Source organism: Pantherophis guttatus, chromosome 9 (assembly GCF_059756535.1).
Source record: "Pantherophis guttatus breed Tessera chromosome 9, ASM5975653v1, whole genome shotgun sequence".
NCBI lineage: Eukaryota > Metazoa > Chordata > Lepidosauria > Squamata > Colubridae > Pantherophis > Pantherophis guttatus.
Genome location: NC_142071.1, coordinates 9,086,039 through 9,105,951, shown reverse-complemented (window position 1 = coordinate 9,105,951; position 19,913 = coordinate 9,086,039). Strand labels below are relative to the sequence as shown.

Genomic DNA, 19,913 nt, shown 5'->3' with positions numbered 1-19,913 from the left:
AACATCTCCCCTGAGACAAGTGTAGATGTTTCCAGCTCCAATATTTTTTTTTTGTTTAAATCCAATCTCTCCATGATGAGCAGCAGAATATTTTTCAAAGTCATGTGCTTTGAAACTCAAACCCCATGTTGCATTTTTTGAATCAATGCAAACTACAATGACGCCCAATTTCTCCCAGGCCAAGATTCACATTTTGACATCTTCTCCACTCTATACTGGGGCTCCTCCCAATCCAGCAGTGGACTTGCTAGCAACCAATTTGCTAAGATCTTTAGAACTCAGCATGGCCTATAAAACTCTGCAACCATTTCAGATCCCTTCAAATAAAATGCAGAGTCTTAAGTGCTTGACTGGACAACTCTAATCTTTGTTTATTCCATCCTCCCACCAACAAAAGACATTCCAGCCCACACACCAGTAGCCAGCAATCTAGACGTAATACATCCTAGCAACCCAGTCAGCTGTAATGGATATAAATATATATTTTACAAATCTGGACATAATACGAACACATAAGCATCTAATTCCTCTAGGGCTAGTTGCCAAATTGCAATTACAATCCCGGGTGCATTAATGTTTTCATTGAGGGAACAGTTTTCAGTAGAATCTCAATATTGAAGCAGTAGATAAAATTACATTCGCTGGAAAAGAAATGCAGGGAGCGCAGGAGTAACTATAGAAACAAAAATATAGAGATGGCCCGATTTGCTTAATTGTATCTTGCTAGCAGAGTGCAAGAGACCAAAAAATTTAATGTCAGGGAAAAAGGAGAATCAAATGACCATTCTCTCTTTCCAAAATCCTGATGATGCTGTATTAGCTTTGCCTAGCAGCCTGCTCTATGAAATCTCAGAAGAACTTGGGCACAATCTTCTTTCAAATATCATTGTTTATGTGCAAAACTCAAAATGTAGAGATGATCTTGTCAGATTTCAAGAGCATTTTACTTTTTAAAAAAATAAAATAATAGATGCTTTGATGCTTATGTACAACTTCTGGTAAACCCGAGTCTCATAATAAGCCCATAAAAATTAGTAGCTTTCAAAAGAAAAGTATTAATTTCTAGCCCCAAAACAGATCTTAATATGGTCTGAAAATGGATGCAATTCTGCTTTTTCACCTTTTAGATATAAACAGCTATAGCATTTAAGACATATATACCACTTCACAGTGCTTTACAGCCCTCTCTAAGCGGTTTACAGAGTTAGCGTACTGCCCCCAACAATCTGGGTCCACCTGTTGTGCCATTTCAGACATAATCTTAATTCCAATTCAAGGATTTGCTCAATTCCAGCCTTTATTATTTTACAAATAACTCAAGGCAGCAAACATATTTAACGTACCTCCCTCCTCTTTCCCACAACCACCCTGTAAGATGGGTTGGAATGTGAGAGTGAGTAACAGTCCTAAATCGACCAGCTGGCTTTCCTGCCTAAGGCGGGACTAGAATTCTCAGTCTCCTGGTGATTGGCCCAATATCACCCAGTCAGCTTTCATGGGACTAAAACTCATGGTCTCCCAGTTTTTAGCCTGGTACCTTAATCACGAGACCAAACTGGCTATTACATTTAAATTAGATAAATTAGATCTTACTGATCATAGTGGTGCCTCCAGCCAGGGCTGCTCTTGTTCCTTGGAAGAAGTCATCAGCGGAGGTCATTCCTTGGTCAGGCATTTGGAAACGGCAGTGGACATCAATTCCTCCAGGGATCACCATTCGTCCATGAGCCTCAATGGTTTTTACCCCTCCTGGCACAATGAGGTTCTCCCCTATTTGTCTGAGATAAGAGGCAGTCTGGTATCAGTATTATAAGCACAGAGAGAAGCACATGTTCAAGATTTTTTTAAAAAAACGTACAGCTGAGTCGTTGCAGCGGCTGTACCGATCAAACAGGAAGCCAGCTGAATTGTTGGGGTGGCTCGTTATCCGGTAAGCAGCTGATTGCCGCAGCGGCAGAATTGCTTGCTCAAAAATTGCTCTGTTTGCCGAAAAACAGCTGATTACTTAAGCAGCTGTAATCCTCACAAATTGCGCTGCTCTCCTGATTGCTGAGAAGCCAAAGAATTTAACTCTGCCTTTTTGCTCTGAGGACTCTTCCTAAAACGCGTCTCTGTTAGGCTCAGACTGAGTCAAAACTGGGACACAGCCAAGAGAGATGGGGCTGCAAAGTTTAAAAGGACTTTTTACACTCCTAAATTATAGCCAATTACAGCACCAGTTCAGTAACAACCCAGAAGTCAGGCAAGAAATGCTGCAATTGCTCTTTATAATTCATGTCTTCACAAGAGATGATTTCCACCCAATAGGCAGAAGTGCCAGGATCTAAACTGTGTGTTGGCAAGAATGGGAAGCACCAAAGTCTTCCCATTCTTGCCAAGTTCTCAATCTCTGTGGTCAACCTTAAATCTATACTTATATATCTGGACTACAACTCAAGGCATGTTTTCTTTGTGGCAGACTGCACTCAATTTAATGATCTCAAGAACCCAACCCAAAATCGCTTTTTCCACTTTTTCTTTCCCTAAGCATCAGTTAAGTTTTATCTCAACGCTTCCGTGGAGCCTAGCAGGTTTCTACGATAAGACATTTTTTTTTATTTAATTCCATAACAGAAGCAAAATCATCAGCTACTCACTTTATCAACCCATCTTCCATATAAATGTCTGCGTAGAAGGACTGGTCATCGTTTACTATTTTGCCTCCTTTGATCAAAAGGCGATCACTCTGAAACACAAAGACATCAAACAATACATCAATTAGAACAAATGGTTGGATTTTGCAGAATAACAGAATAATAGCACTGGAAGGACCTTGGAGTCTTCTTGTCCAACACCCTGCTCAAAGAAGAAAATCCTGTAACATTTCAGACAAATGGTTGTCCACTCTCTTCCTAAAAAGCTCATGTTGGAGCACCCACAACTTCTGGAGGCAAGTCATTCCACTGATTAATCATTCTCCCTGTCAGGAAATTTCTCCTTAATTCTAGGTTGCTTCTCTCCTTGATTAGTTTCCATCCATTACTTCTTGTCCTGGTTTCAGGTGCTTTGGAGAATAGGTTGACCCCCTTCTCTGTTACAGATCCACATGAAGACAGCGAGTATCTCTGAATTATTCAGAGGGCATTCCATATACTGTAAATCAAGTCAGCTATTTTGAAGCAAAATAGCTCAGAATCACAAATAAATGCCTTTCAGCAATCTACCCCTTAAGTGTGCTTTCAAGAAAAAAGAAGCTACATTAATTGGTTGACCTATTTTATTAAACTGCATCCACTGGCTAAAAATATTTCAAGAATCCCACAAGGGCCAAGCAACTGTGCTGTTTTAAAAAGGAAGATGAACATTCTCCTACGAAATCAAAACACAGTGGAAAGCCAAATGGGCTGCCGAACGGCCAGATACAGGCAGTTATGTAGATGACCCTACACGAGGAGTCAGCAACCCGCGGCTCTGGCACCACATGGCTCTTTCATTCCTCTGCTGCGGCTCCCCGTCACTCAAAATATGTGTCACAACCGCCAATGTGCAACACCTACCAGCACGCAATTTATTGAGCTTTTTGGCCAACCATGGATAAATCCAAGAAAAGTTTCAGAAGAAAACAGAACGTTTAACTCAACTACATATGCTAGTTTTGTGGCCACTCAGGAAATAGTCAAGTATAGGAAGGGTTTTGTGGCTCCCGGTGTTTTCTTTTCTGTGGGAAACAGGTCCAAATGGCTCTTTCGAGTGTTTAAGATTGCCGACTCTTGCCCTACACAAAAGGTGTCACATTTTGATCTTCTCGCCAGCATTGGTCAACTTTGAACAGGATTCATACCCGACATGGTTGTCTGCCAGGACTCATTGTTTAAGTGGGGTCTTGTCTCTACTCAGTGTGACTGTGGTGCTCGAGAAAATATCCACCACATTGTGTACGAATGTCCATCAAGAGTTTACACCGGCCCAATGTCTGATTTTTTCAACATAGACCATTCTGTCCTTGAATGGCTGGGTGGACTGGACATTAACATTTGAACCACTATAAGTCCATGTATTTCAGTGGTGGGTTTTATCTTTGCTACTGGTTCGCTCCCGCAAAGTGTATTTGATGACTTCCAGGTGGGTGGACGGAGCCTCCCACCACCACTACCAGTTCTCCCGAACCGGTGCAAACCAGGAGCAACCCACCACTGATGTATTTGCTATACGCTAAATAAATAAACAAATCCTATGGAATGCTAATTTTGCTGCCAGTTTTCTTCCTGAAATCACCCGCAGAGGTTAAAATCATCACTTGAGTCTTTCAAGTTAAAGGGCTGTCAAGGAAACTGACCAAACACTTGTTTCCATGAAAGTTGGCATGGCAAACAGATTTTTCCAGCTGGATTTTTAGCAAGGTTTGAATCAAACTGATTGGTTCGCCCCTCTACTGCATGTTCCAGAGAAAACAAATCTGCTCACGGTCATTAGATAAACTGGACAGGGGAGAAGGAACAAATCTAAACAATTGCATTTCTTCCAGATGACAATGTTCTGCAGGGACACTGTCAATGCAATTAGTAAGCCGCATTATATGAAGATGGGATTTGTTGCCTGTCTTGTTTGCACTTTCTGCACACTAAAAACCAAGAAAGAAGGTTGGTTAATGTCTATTGGTGACATCCGGATATTATGCTGTCAAGGCTTTCTACTGCTTGGCAATTTATCAAGAAAATGGGCTAATCACATCTTTAGCAGCATCAATGCTCTAAAGGGACCATAAATTGGTTGCCTTTGAGCAATTTATTTTGGGTAGTGGCCACAATCTACCTTCCCATCTTCCCACAAGTTTTCTTCCCTAGCAAAGACACTTGTTTTGGAAGTTCTTCTCAGGATGTTTTAGAACAGGGGTCTCCAACCTTGGCAACTTTAAGACATGTGGACTTCAACTCCCAGAATTCCTCAGCCAGCTTTGATGGGAGTTGACGTCCACAAGTCTTAAAGTTGCCAAGGTTGGAGACCCTTGCTTTAGAATATTGGTGTCGTTTTTGAATACACTTGTTATTAAGACAGAGCTAGTATTGCTGGTCCCGTCCCTAAGGAGGTATATCTGGCGGGACACAGAAGAATGGCCTTCTCCATAGTGGCTCCCTCCTTCTAGAGCCTTAGTGTGCTCCCTCCTTCTATCCCTCCAGAAATTAGACTGGCCCCCACTCTGACACTCTTTCATAAGGTCCTGAGGACCTGGTTTTCGCAATGGGCCTGGGGAACCCAGAGTGGGATGGAGCCCATTAAATGGCTGATTTTAGTGTTTGTTGTCACGGGGGGGGGGGGGAGGGGTATTGTTTTATTTTATCATTATTGTTTTTTATTATTTTTATTTTTTCAACATTGTGTTTTTGTCTGTAAGCCACTTATCAACACTAAGTGGCTTATAAATTCTCTAAGATAGATAGATAGATAGATAGATAGATAGATAGATAGATAGATAGAGAGAGAGAGAGAGAGAGAGACAGACAGACAGACAGACAGACAGACAGACAGACAGACAGACACACTGGTAGTTAGGATGGATGGATGGATGGATGGACGGACAGACAGACAGACCGACAGATAGATAGATACTGGTAGGTAGGATAGATAGATAGATAGATAGATAGATAGATAGATAGATAGATAGATACTGGTAGGTAGGATATATAGATAGGTAACCGGTAGGATGGATGGATGGGTAGATAGATAGATAGATAGATAGATGTAAGTAGGATAGATGATAGATAGATAGATAGATAGATAGATAGATAGATAGATAGATAGATAGATAGATAGATAGATAGAGATGTAGGTAGGATAGATAGACAGACAGACAGACAGACAGACAGACAGACAGACAACCGGTAGAATGGATGGATGGATGGATGGATGGATGGATGGATGGATGGATGGATGGATAGATAACCGGATGGATGGGTAGATAGGTAGGTAAGTAGGTAGGTAGGTAGGTAGGTAGGTAGGTAGGTAGGTAGGTAGGTAGGTAGATAGATAGATAGATAGATAGATAGATAGATAGATAGATAGATAGATAGATAGATAGATAGATAGATAGATACTGGTAGGTAGTATAGATAGATAGATAGATAGATAGATAGATAGATAGATAGATAGATAGATAGATAGATATAGATAGATAGATAGATAGATAGATAGATAGATAGATAGACAGACAGACAGACAGACAGACAGACAGACAGACAAACAGACAGACTGACTGGTAGATAGGATGGATGGATGGATAGATAGATGAATAGACAGATACTGATAGGGAGTTAAGATAGATAGATGATAGATAGATAGATAGATAGATAGATAGACTGGTAGATAGGATGGATGGATGGATAGATGAATAGACAGATACTGATAGGTAGTTAAGATAGATAGATGATAGATATATATAGATAGATAGATAATATGACTGCTTGCTATAGCAGGGTTGGGCTTGTATGTTTTCTGTTATGCATTACCTGTAATGCACCTTTTCTGCTTTTTCAGATCAGGCTTCCTGGGAGATCCAAACAGCTGGAGAAAGGATTGTGGGTTGTCCAATGAAAGATGGGAGCACAAAGAAAAACCCACTCACCCACCCTTCTCGTGCCCTTTATCACTCCAGCAAGTAGCACAGCTCTCCATCCAACTTTTAAGAACCCTTGTAATTCCAAACATTATTCCCCTTTTGGAAAACAAAAGCCAACCTTATTTATTTTACTTCCATTTGAAAGGGAATGTTTTTTTTTAAAAAAAATCCTCAGATATAAATCTGCATTTATATAAACTCATCACCCTAATTTGTTTGGTTCTAGAAGAAGAGAGAGCCCAGCTGTTCTTTTGTTCCTTACTTGGAATGTTAAAGATAAACACCCTACTTAAAAAAAGATAAAGGAAAACCCAAAGGATTTTAACAGGTTTATTTCTTCTTTAAACTGTAACAGAATAGAAGCAAAACGTTAATTTAATAGACCAACTATCTCTTGCTCCTGTTAGTCCATTAAATTGCAAATGTCCGACTATATTATAAATTACATTATTCGTAACAATTTGCAACTTTTGTGTAATGATATTATGCAAATGATGTAAATCAGGGTGGATAAAAATCAATGATTTTTTTTAAAAAAAATAAAAAAAACAGATTTTTTTGATTTAAATCGGATTTTTTTGATTTAAATCAGATTTTTTTGATTTAAATCGGATTTTTTTGATTTTTATCGAATTTATTTTAATAAAAAACTTTTGGGGTAAAAATCTATCGTAAGATAGTTTTCTATTTAATATACATAAATAATTTAGTTTATTCAGCATGAAATGGAGCTTAGTTATGTAGCATGAGGCTGTATATTCTGCAACACTGGGACTATCGGTAAGTCAACAGCGGGTCAAAGGAGTAGCAGAGATGACAGTTGCTCTTTAAAAATTATGATTTAAATCGAGTTGATTTAAATCAAGCCTTTTTACTAGTGATTTAAATCATGATTTAAATCATGATTTAAATCAACTCGATTTAAATCAAATCCACCCTGTCACCAAACTGCAAAGGTTGGGGACCACTGGTGTAAAGCATATGATTTTCATAAAGATATTACAGTTGAAACTCTGGAAGCTACAGGTATTCTCAAGAAAGGTAACATCTGCCTCATAATTTGGATACTGGAAAGTAAATGTTAAATATTATGGGTTAATTCTAGCCAAAGACAACTCAATATGTTCAAGTACAAAAGTATGCAATCAGTGCACTGTCACACCTGTATTGGGCACGGAAGAACTAAATCTTTCAAAGACGAGCAAACAGCTACATGTCGTGCTTTTCATCCTGGATTCAATAAAAGCTTTGTCTGTGGTTTTTGGTTTATTTTTTTTGGCTGCTCTGCAGAACAACATTGTCTACAGGCATGTTACAAAAATATAAAATGCAATCCACAAACACTGAACTATAAAAAAGCCAAGAGCAAGAAGGGAAATTAATATAAATTCCCTCAACCCTACCTGTATTTTAAAAAGGAACTGGGATTATGGCTACTACTTCAAAGGAGAGGTATCTCCTACTTAAGATATCTCTTAAGATCTGTCAACCTATTCAGTCAAATGGTGATCTAAGCAAGCAGAATCTGATGCTAATCTTCAGAGCATAGGTCTGTCCCAAACCCAAAGCTGAAGATCAAAGTCCTTTCTAAAGGAAGACCACGGTAACTGTCCTTAAGACCTTCCCTTAGTGATTGATTTCCAACTGGATCCATGTTGCAAGCTGGTTAACGCCTGAAGGCATCTTCTCTGCATTGACACAAATCTACTGAGCAAATGGCAAATGGTAGAACATGGTTGTCCATCTCTTCAACTGATTCAGGAGAGTTTGATGCACATAAAATGCACATCAAATTCTTATTTACTAGCAGCTCTGGCACAAAACTTTGATTGTGGATATACAAATACAACTGTTGCATGCTAATTCCTTACTACCTTACTAATTACTTACTACCTTTTGTGTCTTAGAACAGGTTGAATTCATCTCTGCTTTCTCACACCTTGCAAAACACATAGGAGAGATTCATCTCCATCTGCTGTTTACTTCCAGCCACTGACCAGCTTTACGCAAGCTGAGATTCAGCTTTCAGTCAGAAAACAAAATACCTTCTTCAACCAGACTACAGTCAAATGTCTCCATATGCATTTTTCCAAATTTTGTGATGCAGTTGATGTCACCAAAGAACATACAGAAAAATGGTATGCTTGAGGAAAACAGCACATGCAAAAATATGCATTAATATGAATTCAGATTTTCGTATAAATATATATTACAACCTGACAAGGCTGTCTAATACTGATACTAGATTAAATTAAGCAAGACAGATTCACTCGCGCCTAGTTAAGATATGTACAAAAGTTCTTTTGACCTCTCTCAGTCTCACCAATAGTGATTAAGGAACCAGAGGCTGTCCGAGCTCTTTATTGTACGTTGCAGCCTCTCATTTGAATCCCAAGAAAAGATCTATTTAGTTGGCCAGCTATATATTCTCTGACACACAAAAACCCACATACATAACTCCTGAAAGAAGACGCTTCAGAGATCCTGTCAGAAAACGCTTTTCGGTTTCCTTCTTTGCCCGAGACACAGAAAAAGTTACTATTGTTAAGAAAATGAATTCATACATGAGTTGAATTACATCATTAACTACAGTTTTTAAAACATGGTGGAAGGGATGTCACGGGTCCTCTAATCCAGAGGTCTCCAACCTTGGCAACTTTAAGACTGGTGGACTTCAACTCCCAGAGTTCCTCAGCCAGCAAAGCTTTGGGAGTTGAAGTCTTAAAGTTGCCAAGGTTGGAGACCCCCTGCTCTAATCCAACCCTCCACCTTCAAGATTTACAAGAGCAGCTGACAAATGACTTTCAACCTTCTATCTGAAAAACTTTAGGAAATACCTTCCTGCTTTTCTTGTTTATGTTTATTAATATGATTAGAGATGTAATACCTTCAGAAACTATGATGTGACAGGAGAATATATATATATATATATTTCCTCCTCCTCAAGAAATTTTAGGAAAAAATGAAAACCATGCAAACGTTTTAGCATTATTGGTTTAAAAAAAAAAGTCCCCTGATAATGTAATTAATGTATCATATATAACTTACATTTTGTTCATAAAAGTATTGTCAATAGCTAATAACGTTTAAGGGCTTGGACACCTAGTGGAAGAGAGTTCCATCAACATCTGGATCAAAAACCGAAAGCAAAAGCGAGGGCATCAGCAAAAAAAGATTGTTGTGAGAATTCAGTGCCGATGACTTGTAGAAGAAGATTATTCTTGTTCTTATATTTGATAAATTATATCCTGTCCTCACTTCCCTGCAAGGGTTGATTACTGTAAATTATCATATCTAAAAGTCTTCCTATTGCTGGAAATCATATTGTAAAGTAAAGCCTGGATAGCATTTTTTTAAAAATTATTTTACTTATTTCAATCACCGGTGACTGACCTGATAGCTCCCCATCTTATGAGTAATTAGGAGGAAAGTCTACACTAGACTACAACAAGCCTGAAGAAATGCAAGAGCTTTCTTATGGCCTTATGTGGAACCCATGTCAAATCTAAAAGAGGGTTCCTTTAGATGACCTTTCTCTTGTACAGACAAAATATAGATTATCTCTATAGTAATAACATGTTGTGATTTGTTGAGTAAATCCAATCCCTAGGCTGATTAGCAGCTTCTAGTCCACAATTTAGAGCAGGTTAATAAATGGATCAGAAATGTTAAGTTGGGACATTAGAAGATGTCAAGGAAGAATTCTCAAACTGGGGCAAGAACTCCCAAGGAGGGACATAAATAAATTAAGGTCCACACCCATTCTATCTAGATGACCTTGACAAGTTGCTAGCTCTGGATTCCATGGGACTCGGGATTGTCACTTGACAGTTCTTCCTACACTACCCCTCCCCCCGCCCCCAGCAATCTCAAGCTGGTCCTCAGCACCACCCATAATGACCCAGCCAGAATCTAGGCACTCTTGCCTGGTCTAGCCTTCTCTCCTTTCCAAGGGTGACTCTTGCTGAACTATTTTTTGGATGGTGTCACAATGAGCTGGACATTGAAATCCACATGGCCAATCCAGGCACTCCAAGCATGCTAGCTTCCCACTGCAAACCACATTTCCAGAAAAAAGAGAAAGCACAGCACTCGAAATTGCTTAGAAATGCTACACTAGGTCCCAAATATCTGAAGGACCCTTGTTTCCTTTTCCAGGAAGGGGAGATACTATTAAAGAAGTCCTCCTTTTCTAAGATCTGCTTACCAGGCCCATGGGAGAAAGCCTTCTCTCGTGCTGCTCCCAAGTGATGAAATGCAGCTTTTTCAACTTCTAGAAAGAAGATCATCTTTAGCCAGGCCTTTTCAGTTCAATTAATATTTTTTTGTGATTGTGATTTAAGATTGTGATTTTAATTGGTTGGGTTTTTTACATTTTAAGGTTTTTTTAAAAAAACTGTTGGCTACCTTGCTTTGGAGCAAAAAAAAAATGCATAAATATTTATAGTATAATTATATTGGGAAGTTTCCATTCTTCTTGAGGTCCTGCAGAAGGAGGGCCACCAAGTTACATTCCAAAATAAACAATTAGGTCTCCTAGTGATGACTTGGTAACATCATTTGTGGATTGTATGACCGTCAGACCATATGTGGATCGTATGAGTGTTTGATGACAACTTCCTTAACCTGATTTCCAGAAATGCATGAACAATCGGAAACGTAGCATAAAAAGCAGATCTCTGAGGTTCTATGGGTGAACCCAAGAAGTCAGTGATCAAGATTCAGAAGATTTAGCCCCACGTCTCTCTTCTGAGCCCACTAGTATAAACTACAAGTTGCTCTCAATCATACAACAGTAACTTTTTCTCCAAATTAAAGTGAGCTGTGCAGTGACAGGGTGATACTTCAGATCTGAGTTCTGATATTCTTATTATGCAGATTATGATTGTCTACTCAATTGTTCTGCAGTTGAATTCCATGGATTTCATCCTGAAGCGATTTAACCTGAAGCAGATTCTCTTTTAACCCAAAGTGAGTGACTTATATTCATACACCAGGTTCACATATGATAGTTTAGCTTTAAGTTAGTGTGTTGTGGGGTTCCCAGATATTTTGGCTCGTAAAGCATAGTTTACAGCTTTGTGTAATTAGGTAAATCTAGTATTCAATGCACTGTCACTAAATGTTTATGGAGATTCTCAGTCATCCATCATGCTTTTCCCAAAGGTGCTTTTTCAAGAAGCAATTGAACTTTCTGTTTTTTCTTTAAAGACATTTCACTTCTGATCCAAGAAGCTTCTTCAGCTCTGACTGGATTCCATTCCCCACCATCCAGTCAGAGCTGCGATAAGAAGCAAAACGTCTTTTGCTTCTTGAAAGAGTCCAGTTGCCGCTGGAAAAAGCACTTTTGGGACACTGTCACTAAACCAATCACTGTTCAATAATGAACTCTGGACAATGCAGCAAATTTAAGCCAAAGGCATCTATTGGAAGAACCATCTAGAAGAGCTTTCACTCTTTAAAACTCTACACAACTTCAATTGAAGCCCATTCTATTTGTCTCCCGTCTCTTCAAATTAAAACAATGATATTTGACATCAAGGTTCTCCTACAACAACTCTAAACGTATTTCAGTAAGATATTTCTGCATTCTGACACATACACACATTGTCTGCTAATCGATACCAACGGATTCATCTCTTAAGGGTGTTTGGTTTCTGAAATTTGACATGTTTCAAGGAGACCAATTAGATATTGTCTTCAGCCCAAGACTCACAACTTTCAACTTTAGCCACACTTAAATCAAGTGTCCTTAACCAGAAAGGCTACAATTTTGGATTGGGAAGGGAGGAAGAGAGAAAGGCCAAGTGTGACTCAGACAAATAAAAGTCCAGAAAATATGAAGTTCAGAAAATATATATAAAGACATGCTAACAACAACCCAGTAAGCTTCATTCTGTGTTGCACATCAGTGCTGCAGATAAACTCTGGTGCTGCAGAGTAAACAAAATTAATTCCAGCTACTATCCAGGCTTTGTTTGTTAATTGTTGGATAAAAAGCATTTGCTTCCAGGGAAAACAGCCTCTGTGCAAAATCACGTGCTCAACCCTTTTTCCATTGTTGTAACACCATTAACCCTGCAGAGCTAAAATAGGCTTCCCTGCTAATAGGAAACCAATCGAAGGATTTCCCCTTTTCCTTTTGAGTATTACTATCAATCCTGCATTGTCAGATTTTCGTCGCCTTAACAAAATGGAAATTGGGCATTATCTCCGAAGCCTTGTGTTATCCTCAGGAGCCTGGTACCACCATCAGACCTATCTTTGGTAGGTAGATTAGAAACCTCAGATCTGAATACTCCGCGATCATATAAATGCAGTGACAAACCGATCTCCGTTTCCTAAAACACATAAAGCCCTTGTGTGACTTCAGCCAGAGAAGAGAAGAGAAGAGAAGAGAAGAGAAGAGAAGAGAAGAGAAGAGAAGAGAGCTCTTCCATATCAAGATTCAGCTTTGAAGCTTGACATAAAGCTGCTTTGAAAGGAAGGGCCCCCAAGATACTTGGCTGCCAAATAAAAAAGGAAGCCTCTTCCTATTTAAGGAACATCAGATTAGTGCTAATGATAAAGAAATCAATCCCCCTGTTAACACCCAGCCAGCATCGCTGATGCAAGCTCCCATCCAACTGCACAGGGCACACGCTCTGCTCTCTCGACAAGCCCATCCCTTCCCATCATCCGACTTTTATGTAACTGTTCCATTTCCTCTCCCACTTTCGGATTGCCTGCAGAGAGGAAAGCATCCTATTTGCCTCATTAAAAGGGCTGGATGGGGAGAGAGAGAAAGAAAGGCGGCCAGATGGGGAGAGAGGCACCTTCCCCATGAGTGTTTCATTGCTGGGGAAGGAAGGAGGGCAAGGATGCAGCCAGTTCCCCCCACCCACCCACCCACCCACCATTTCATTCGCCCAAGCGCCATGACTGGGAGGATGGGGGGTCCAGACTTCTCATCCTTCGCTTGCATTGCATTGCCTCCTTTGTATGAGTAAAAAGGGAGGGGGACAAAAAAAAGAAAGCTAGGAGGAGGTGGGTGGGGACCGGAGAGGAACCTGCACACCACTCCCCCCCCCATCTTCTAGTCCCTAACCTAAGGGGGGGGAGCAGTGAATGGAGCTGCGTTAAAGCAGATTATACCCATTAGATGTTGCAGCCGGCTTTGCATGCACCACAGCCCCCAATTCCCCACCCTGGCTGTAGGAGATCCACCCCCCCCCCCCAATTACACACACACACCGAATATCGCCTTCTTAGAGAAGATGGGTTTGCAAAAAAACGAAAAGGACAAAGCTGTGATGGCCTTTGCAAGAAGAATCAGATCCAGAATGAGAGGGGGGTTGGTTTTTTCTCCCCCCCCCCCACCCCTTTTAAGAGAAGCTCTGGCCAGGCTTATATGAAAGCTAACGGTGCAGTCATAGGACAAGCCTCCTTCGCCTTTTTCTTCCAAGCTGGACTGTGAAATGCAACAGCCATTGGCGGAGATGCGGTGGCCGAAGGAGAGAAGCACCTTTAAGGGTCCGGGAGAAGGAGAAGGAGAAGGAGAAGGAGGAGGAGGAGAAGGAGAAGGAGGAGAAGGAGAAGGAGAAGGAGAAGGAGAAGGAGAAGGAGAAGGAGAAGGAGAAGGAGAAGGAGAAGGAGAAGGAGAAGAGAAGGAGGAGGAGGAGGAGGAGGAGGAGAAGAAGGAGAAGAAGAAGGAGAAGGAGGAGGAGGAGGAGGAGGAGGAGAAGGAGGAGGAGGAGGAGGAGGAGGAGGAGGAGAAGAAGAAGAAAAAGAAGAAGAAAAAGAAGAAGAAGAAGAAGAAGAAGAAGAAGAAGAAGAAGAAGAAGAAGAAGAAGAAGAAGAAGAAGAAGAAGAAGAAGAAGAAGAAGAAGAAGAAGAAGAAGAAGAAGAAGAAGAAGAAGGGGGGGAGGCGAGGAAAGCAAGGGAAGAAGGCAGGGAGGCTTCCCCGCTGCACCACCATGCAACCTGGAGGCAACCATTGTTTCCATCCCGATCTAGTCCCACTACCAGGATTTATTTTATTTTATTTTTTTAAAAAAACTTTTATTTTCACCGGCGGTGCATCCCCAAAATCAGGTTTGGCGCGCTTCTTTTTTTTTTTTCCTTTTTTTTTTCCCGGAGGGCTGGAAGAGCCTTTGCAAGCTTGCTCTCTGCTGCTTTTCTTTTTTTCTTTTTTCCTTCCCCCTTTCTTTCCCTGCCTGCAGATGTTACAACACAAAGGGCTTGACCCACCTCCCCTCCCCTGCCGCACCGGCTTCTCCGCCCGCTCCCTTCACTCACTCACTCACCGTGATGCGTGGAATGTTTTTCTTCCCTTGGTAAGACATCGCGACCTTCTTTTCCCCGTGGGGGGGGGGGTGGAAAGCAAACTCTCTCCCACGCAAAGGCTGGAGTCCTCGGGTGGGGATGGGGGAGGCTTCCCTCGCTTCCTTCCCCGCGAGTTTAAAAAGCCACGGTCGCGGGTTTCCAAGGCGGGGGGGGGGGGTTGCAGCAAGACAGCCCTCCCTGCTTTTGCACGCCTTGGAGCTGCAGAGGAGGAGGAAGAGGAGGAGGAGGAAGAGGAGGAGGAGGAGGGCTGCCTGCACAAAAGCCCCCAAAGGCCGTTGCAAAGCTTGCAAAAGCAACTCAACGAACCCCGCAAGAGGAAGAGAAAGCGGCGGTCGCCTCGCCTTCCCTCTGGCCGCGCCGAGCCCTACCCAGCCTCGAACCTGGCGGAGGAGGAGGAGGGAAGCAGCGCCAAAGAGACCCCGACAAGACACAAGCCTCCGCACAAGGAAGGTCCTGCCGCGCCTGCGCGCCCCGCCACGCCCTGGACTCTGGTCCACGGCGAGCTCCGGGACCCGCTCCCGCAGCCGATTGGCTCAGCCCGTCGGCGGTATGCAAATGAAGCCCGCGGACCGCCCAATGGGAAACGCGCCGAGCGGGAACATGTAAAGTGGCGCAATGAAGCAGCCAGTGGCGAGGCGAGGCTGCAAGACTGTGGGGGGGGGGGAAAGGGGGCGGTAGCGCGCAGGAGGAGAGAAAGAGAGACGGACCCGGGGATGGGGATGGAGGGAGGGAGGGAGGGAGGCGGGGAGCCGCTGCAGGGTCAAGCGGGGGGGGGGAAGGGGGGGGAGTTGGTTGGAGGGCTGGAGCGGCGCTGTTTGCACGGCTGCATTGAAAGCCACCCGAGGGAGGGAGGGAGAGGGAGGGGGGGTTTGCGGGGTGGGGTGGGGGCTGCTTGGTGTGATGCCTGCATTTTTTTTTAACCCCCCCCCCTTTGCATGGGCATCCAGCCAATTAATTCAGCCACATTTATTTAATTCATTTAATTCGATTTTAAATTGTGTACATCTCTGTGTTTTATCTTATGGCTGTGCACCGCCCTGAGTCCTTCGGGAGTAGGGCGGTATCGAAATTCAATAAAATAAAATAAAATAAAATAAATCCCGGCCTTGCAGCCGCCGCGGTCTGCCCCGTGCAAGCCGCGGGGCGTTGCATCGGGGGAGCCTGCCAGAGCAATTTCGCAGAGGAGGGAGAAGAGCGCGGCGGCTGCCCACGCCCTGTTCCTTGCCAGCCAGACAGGAGAAGAAGAAAAAAAAAAAAAAAAGGAGGGAGGGGGGAGAAAAGCAGGGAGGGAGGGGGCGGCTGGGTCTTCCTGGCCTTGGCTGGGCACGCGCCCTCCCCCCCCCTCCCCAATCCCTTCCGAAAGAGGCGAGAGGCGTTTCGGGCAAAGGTATTGTGGGGAGGGTTTTTTTTGCAGCAGGAGAATAAAAAGGCTCTAACAGACCCGGATTGTCGCGCCCCCTCCCCTCCTTTATTTGTCTGTCCCTGGCATGTCTGGTCCCTTTTTGTTAAGCCCACTCCTCTTCCTCCCGTGCAGCTTTTTTAAAATAAATATGTGTGTGTGTGTGTGTGTGTGTGTATACAATTACAATTACAAATTACAATTACACGGGAAGAAACCCGAAATATTAACTATACACACATACATACCCGTGAAAACTTACATATATATACACACACATATATATACATATATATACATATATCACATACATACATATACATATATATACATATATATATATATACATACATACACATATATATACATATATCACATACATACATATACATATATATACATATATATGCATACATACATATATATATATACACACACATACATATACATATATATACATATATCACATACATACATATACATATATATACATATATATATATATACATACATACACATATATATACATATATCACATACATACATATACATATATATACATATATATACATATATATACATATATTTGCATTGCTCCTGGAAGCACGAAGCCGAGAACACCAGCCTGAAGATGACGAATGAGACTTCGTCGAAACGTCGCCAAGAAACCTCCAATTTTACGCGGGAGAAAACCCGAATAACCAAAGACCTACATATATATACATATATATATATATATATATATATATATACATACATACATACACACACACACACACATATGTAATTTTTAAACTTTTAAACATTCCGGAGATCATGATGTCTATCGCTTCTTCTACAGCTATACCTGGAACTCGCATTTTTAGGAATATATATATATGCAAGAAATTAAAATCTCGGGTGTTTTCCCTCGTCATGTTAAATAAGTTAGTTAAAATGTTTAAAATGCTGGTTAAAATCCTAGCTTAAAATCTTCCAAAATTCTTACAGAGTACCTCTGCAAGGTCTTTTAAAACCTTAGCTAAAATCTAAGCTAGAAAGAAAAATACGTTTAAGGTACTGGTAGGATTTTAGCTAAGGTTTTAAAGGACCTTGCAGAGTGCTCTGTAAGGATTTTGGAAGATTTTAAGTTAGGATTTTAACCAGCATTTTAAACATTTTAACTAACTTATTTAACATGACGCTGGAAAACACCCGAGATTTTAATTTTTTGCTCTCCCAGAGAGCAACACAGAGTTGCAGTTTGTCAGCAGAAAAAAGGCCCAGAAACTTGTGAATGAGATTTCACAGAACCAGGGCTGTAGAACAACTTAGTTTACGTAGGTAAAACCTGGCTAGAAAGAATATGCACATAAAAGCCTACGAAAAAGAAAAAGACATATATATAATATATATATATATACACATACACACACATACATACACACACACGTATGTATGTATGTATGTGTATATATATATATATATATATATATATATATATATATATATATATATATATATTATAGTTTTGACTTTCTCTCTGCTGAAATAGAAACGAAATTATGGGTTAGGGTAAAGCTAGGCAGAAGGAGGACCCGCGAATGTAAGATTTCTGCCCTCTGAAGCAGAATAAAAAAGAATAAAACCCAGGAAAGAGGAGGCTCATCTCAAAAGAGATGAAATCTGGTGGATTTGAAAACAGCTGGTTCACACGTGCAGGTTTGGAGGAGCTGAAGCGTTTTGCACCTGTGAATGAACAGGTTTATTTTTTATTTTTTATTTTTATTTGATTTATATGCTGCCCTTCTCCGGAGACACAGGGCGGTTTACAATGCGTTAAGCAATAGCCTTCATCCTTTTGTATATTTATACAAAGTCAGCTTATTGCCCCCACAATCTGGGTCCTCATTTCACCTACCTTAGAATGGATGGAAGGCTGAGTCAACCTTGAGCCTGGTGAGATTTGAACTTGCAGTAATTGCAGGCAGCTGATGTTAATAACAGTGCTTTAGTCTGCTGCGCTACCAGGGCTCTTTTTTAAGGAAACAATCGAGTCGGTGTTGTATACAGTATAAGGTACAACACAAAAGAATTGACAGTCTTTAGGGAAAGGAAACTAGAGGTGGCAAAGAACACAGGAATTAGGAATTAATCCATACTTTACAAATAGTCTTTCACTTACAATTGGAAGCAGAATTCCCACTGCTGAGCAAGACGGTCGTTAAGTGAGCCGCACGCAATTTTGCCAGGGTTAAGCGAGTCACTGCAGTTGTTCAGTGAGTCACACAGTCATTAAAAGTGAATCCTGGGTTTTTCATTTGACTTCGCTTGTCAGAAGCTAGCAGGGAAGGTCACAAATGATGATCGCAGCACACCCTGGGATGCTACAACCATCATAAATAAATGTAGGCTGCCAAGTGCTCAGATTTTGATCAAGTGACAGTGGGATGCTACAACAGTCATAAGTACAAGGTTGTAAGTCCCTCTTTTCGGTGCCCTTTATAACTTAAAAAGTTCACTAAACAAATGGTTAGAAGTTAAGGACTGCCTATAAGGAATCATGCAAATAAACCCAAACAAAAGTTACTAGCTTACCAATTGTTTTAAAATAATTAGATGGTTAATAAAGTCTTAGGTGCTTTACTGGTCAGCATTGAAATGCAGGTAAGAAAAAAAAAACATCTGCAAGGAATAATGCAGAGAGATCTTTTTCTCTGCATTTTTGTGTTTTGTTCCAAGATCTCTTTCCCAGCACCCATCCCCAAGGCAAGTGGCCAAGAATAATAGAGATCCCTAAATCCATTTCCTCTTGGGTATCAGGAAATGTTAAATTATCAGACAATATTTGGAAACTCTGGAGCTGATCTAGATAACCCATGAAAATCTGAAATGAAATTTTGGGGTCTTCCTGCCATGTTTTCAAGTTATCTGCTGCACCCTTGATTGATTGATTGATGATTGATTGATTGATTGCACCAGAAGGCAAGACAAGAAACAACGGATGGAAACTAATGAAGGAGACAAGCAACCTAGAACTAAGGAGAAATTTCGTAACAGTGAGAAAAATTGATCAGTGGAACTGCTTGCCTTCAGAAGTTGTGGGTGCTCCATCACTGGAGGCTTTTAAGAGGAGACTGGGCAGCCATTTGTCTTGAATGGTCTCCTCCTTGAGCTGGGGGTTGGACTAGAAGACCTCCAAGGTCCCTTCCAACTCTGTTATTCATGCTATTACTACCTGGAGTTTCATCCAAACTTGTCAAATTGTTCTTTCCCACCTTCCAAGGCCTGAAGCTCTTTATGATTCTCCAAACCAGTCTAAAACTTAGCACCAAATTGTAATTTTGAAGGCCATCAAATGCAGAAAATTATTAAATCCATGGAGAATGATCCTGTTACCTGTATTTATTAACCAAATGGTTCTAGCCTCTATCCTTCTTTTGAAATGCAACTAGAAGGACCTTTTAACCAAAGCAACGTTTATATTAGGGCTGTACAAGCATTGAAGCTGCCCCTGGATTTGAGGAAGCTCTGATCCCAGTGCTACTGGAAATTAAAGCCCAAGATCAAAGCCATACTCTCTTAAGGGCCAGAACTGAGCAAATGTCACACTTCGTT

The 19,913-nt window shown here is 41.2% G+C and overlaps 1 protein-coding gene across 3 annotated transcripts in view; it reads right to left on the bottom strand.

Moving 5' to 3' along the window:
- DPYSL2 (dihydropyrimidinase like 2) overlaps positions 1-19,913 on the bottom strand; it is a 92,091-nt gene that overhangs the window by 46,967 nt on the left and 25,211 nt on the right. The window contains exons 1-3 of one of the 3 annotated variants that reach the window (XM_034436851.3): positions 14,878-15,460; positions 2,637-2,725; positions 1,594-1,778 (exon numbers count right to left, since the gene is read on the bottom strand). In XM_034436851.3, coding sequence (XP_034292742.1) covers positions 1,594-1,778; positions 2,637-2,725; positions 14,878-14,916 — 313 coding nt within the window. In that variant the 5' untranslated portion in view covers positions 14,917-15,460. Of the gene's footprint in view, positions 1-1,593; positions 1,779-2,636; positions 2,726-2,811; positions 2,947-14,877; positions 15,461-19,913 lie in introns of those variants that run through there. The other 2 variants (XM_034436852.3, XM_034436850.3) reach the window with 2 other exon arrangements.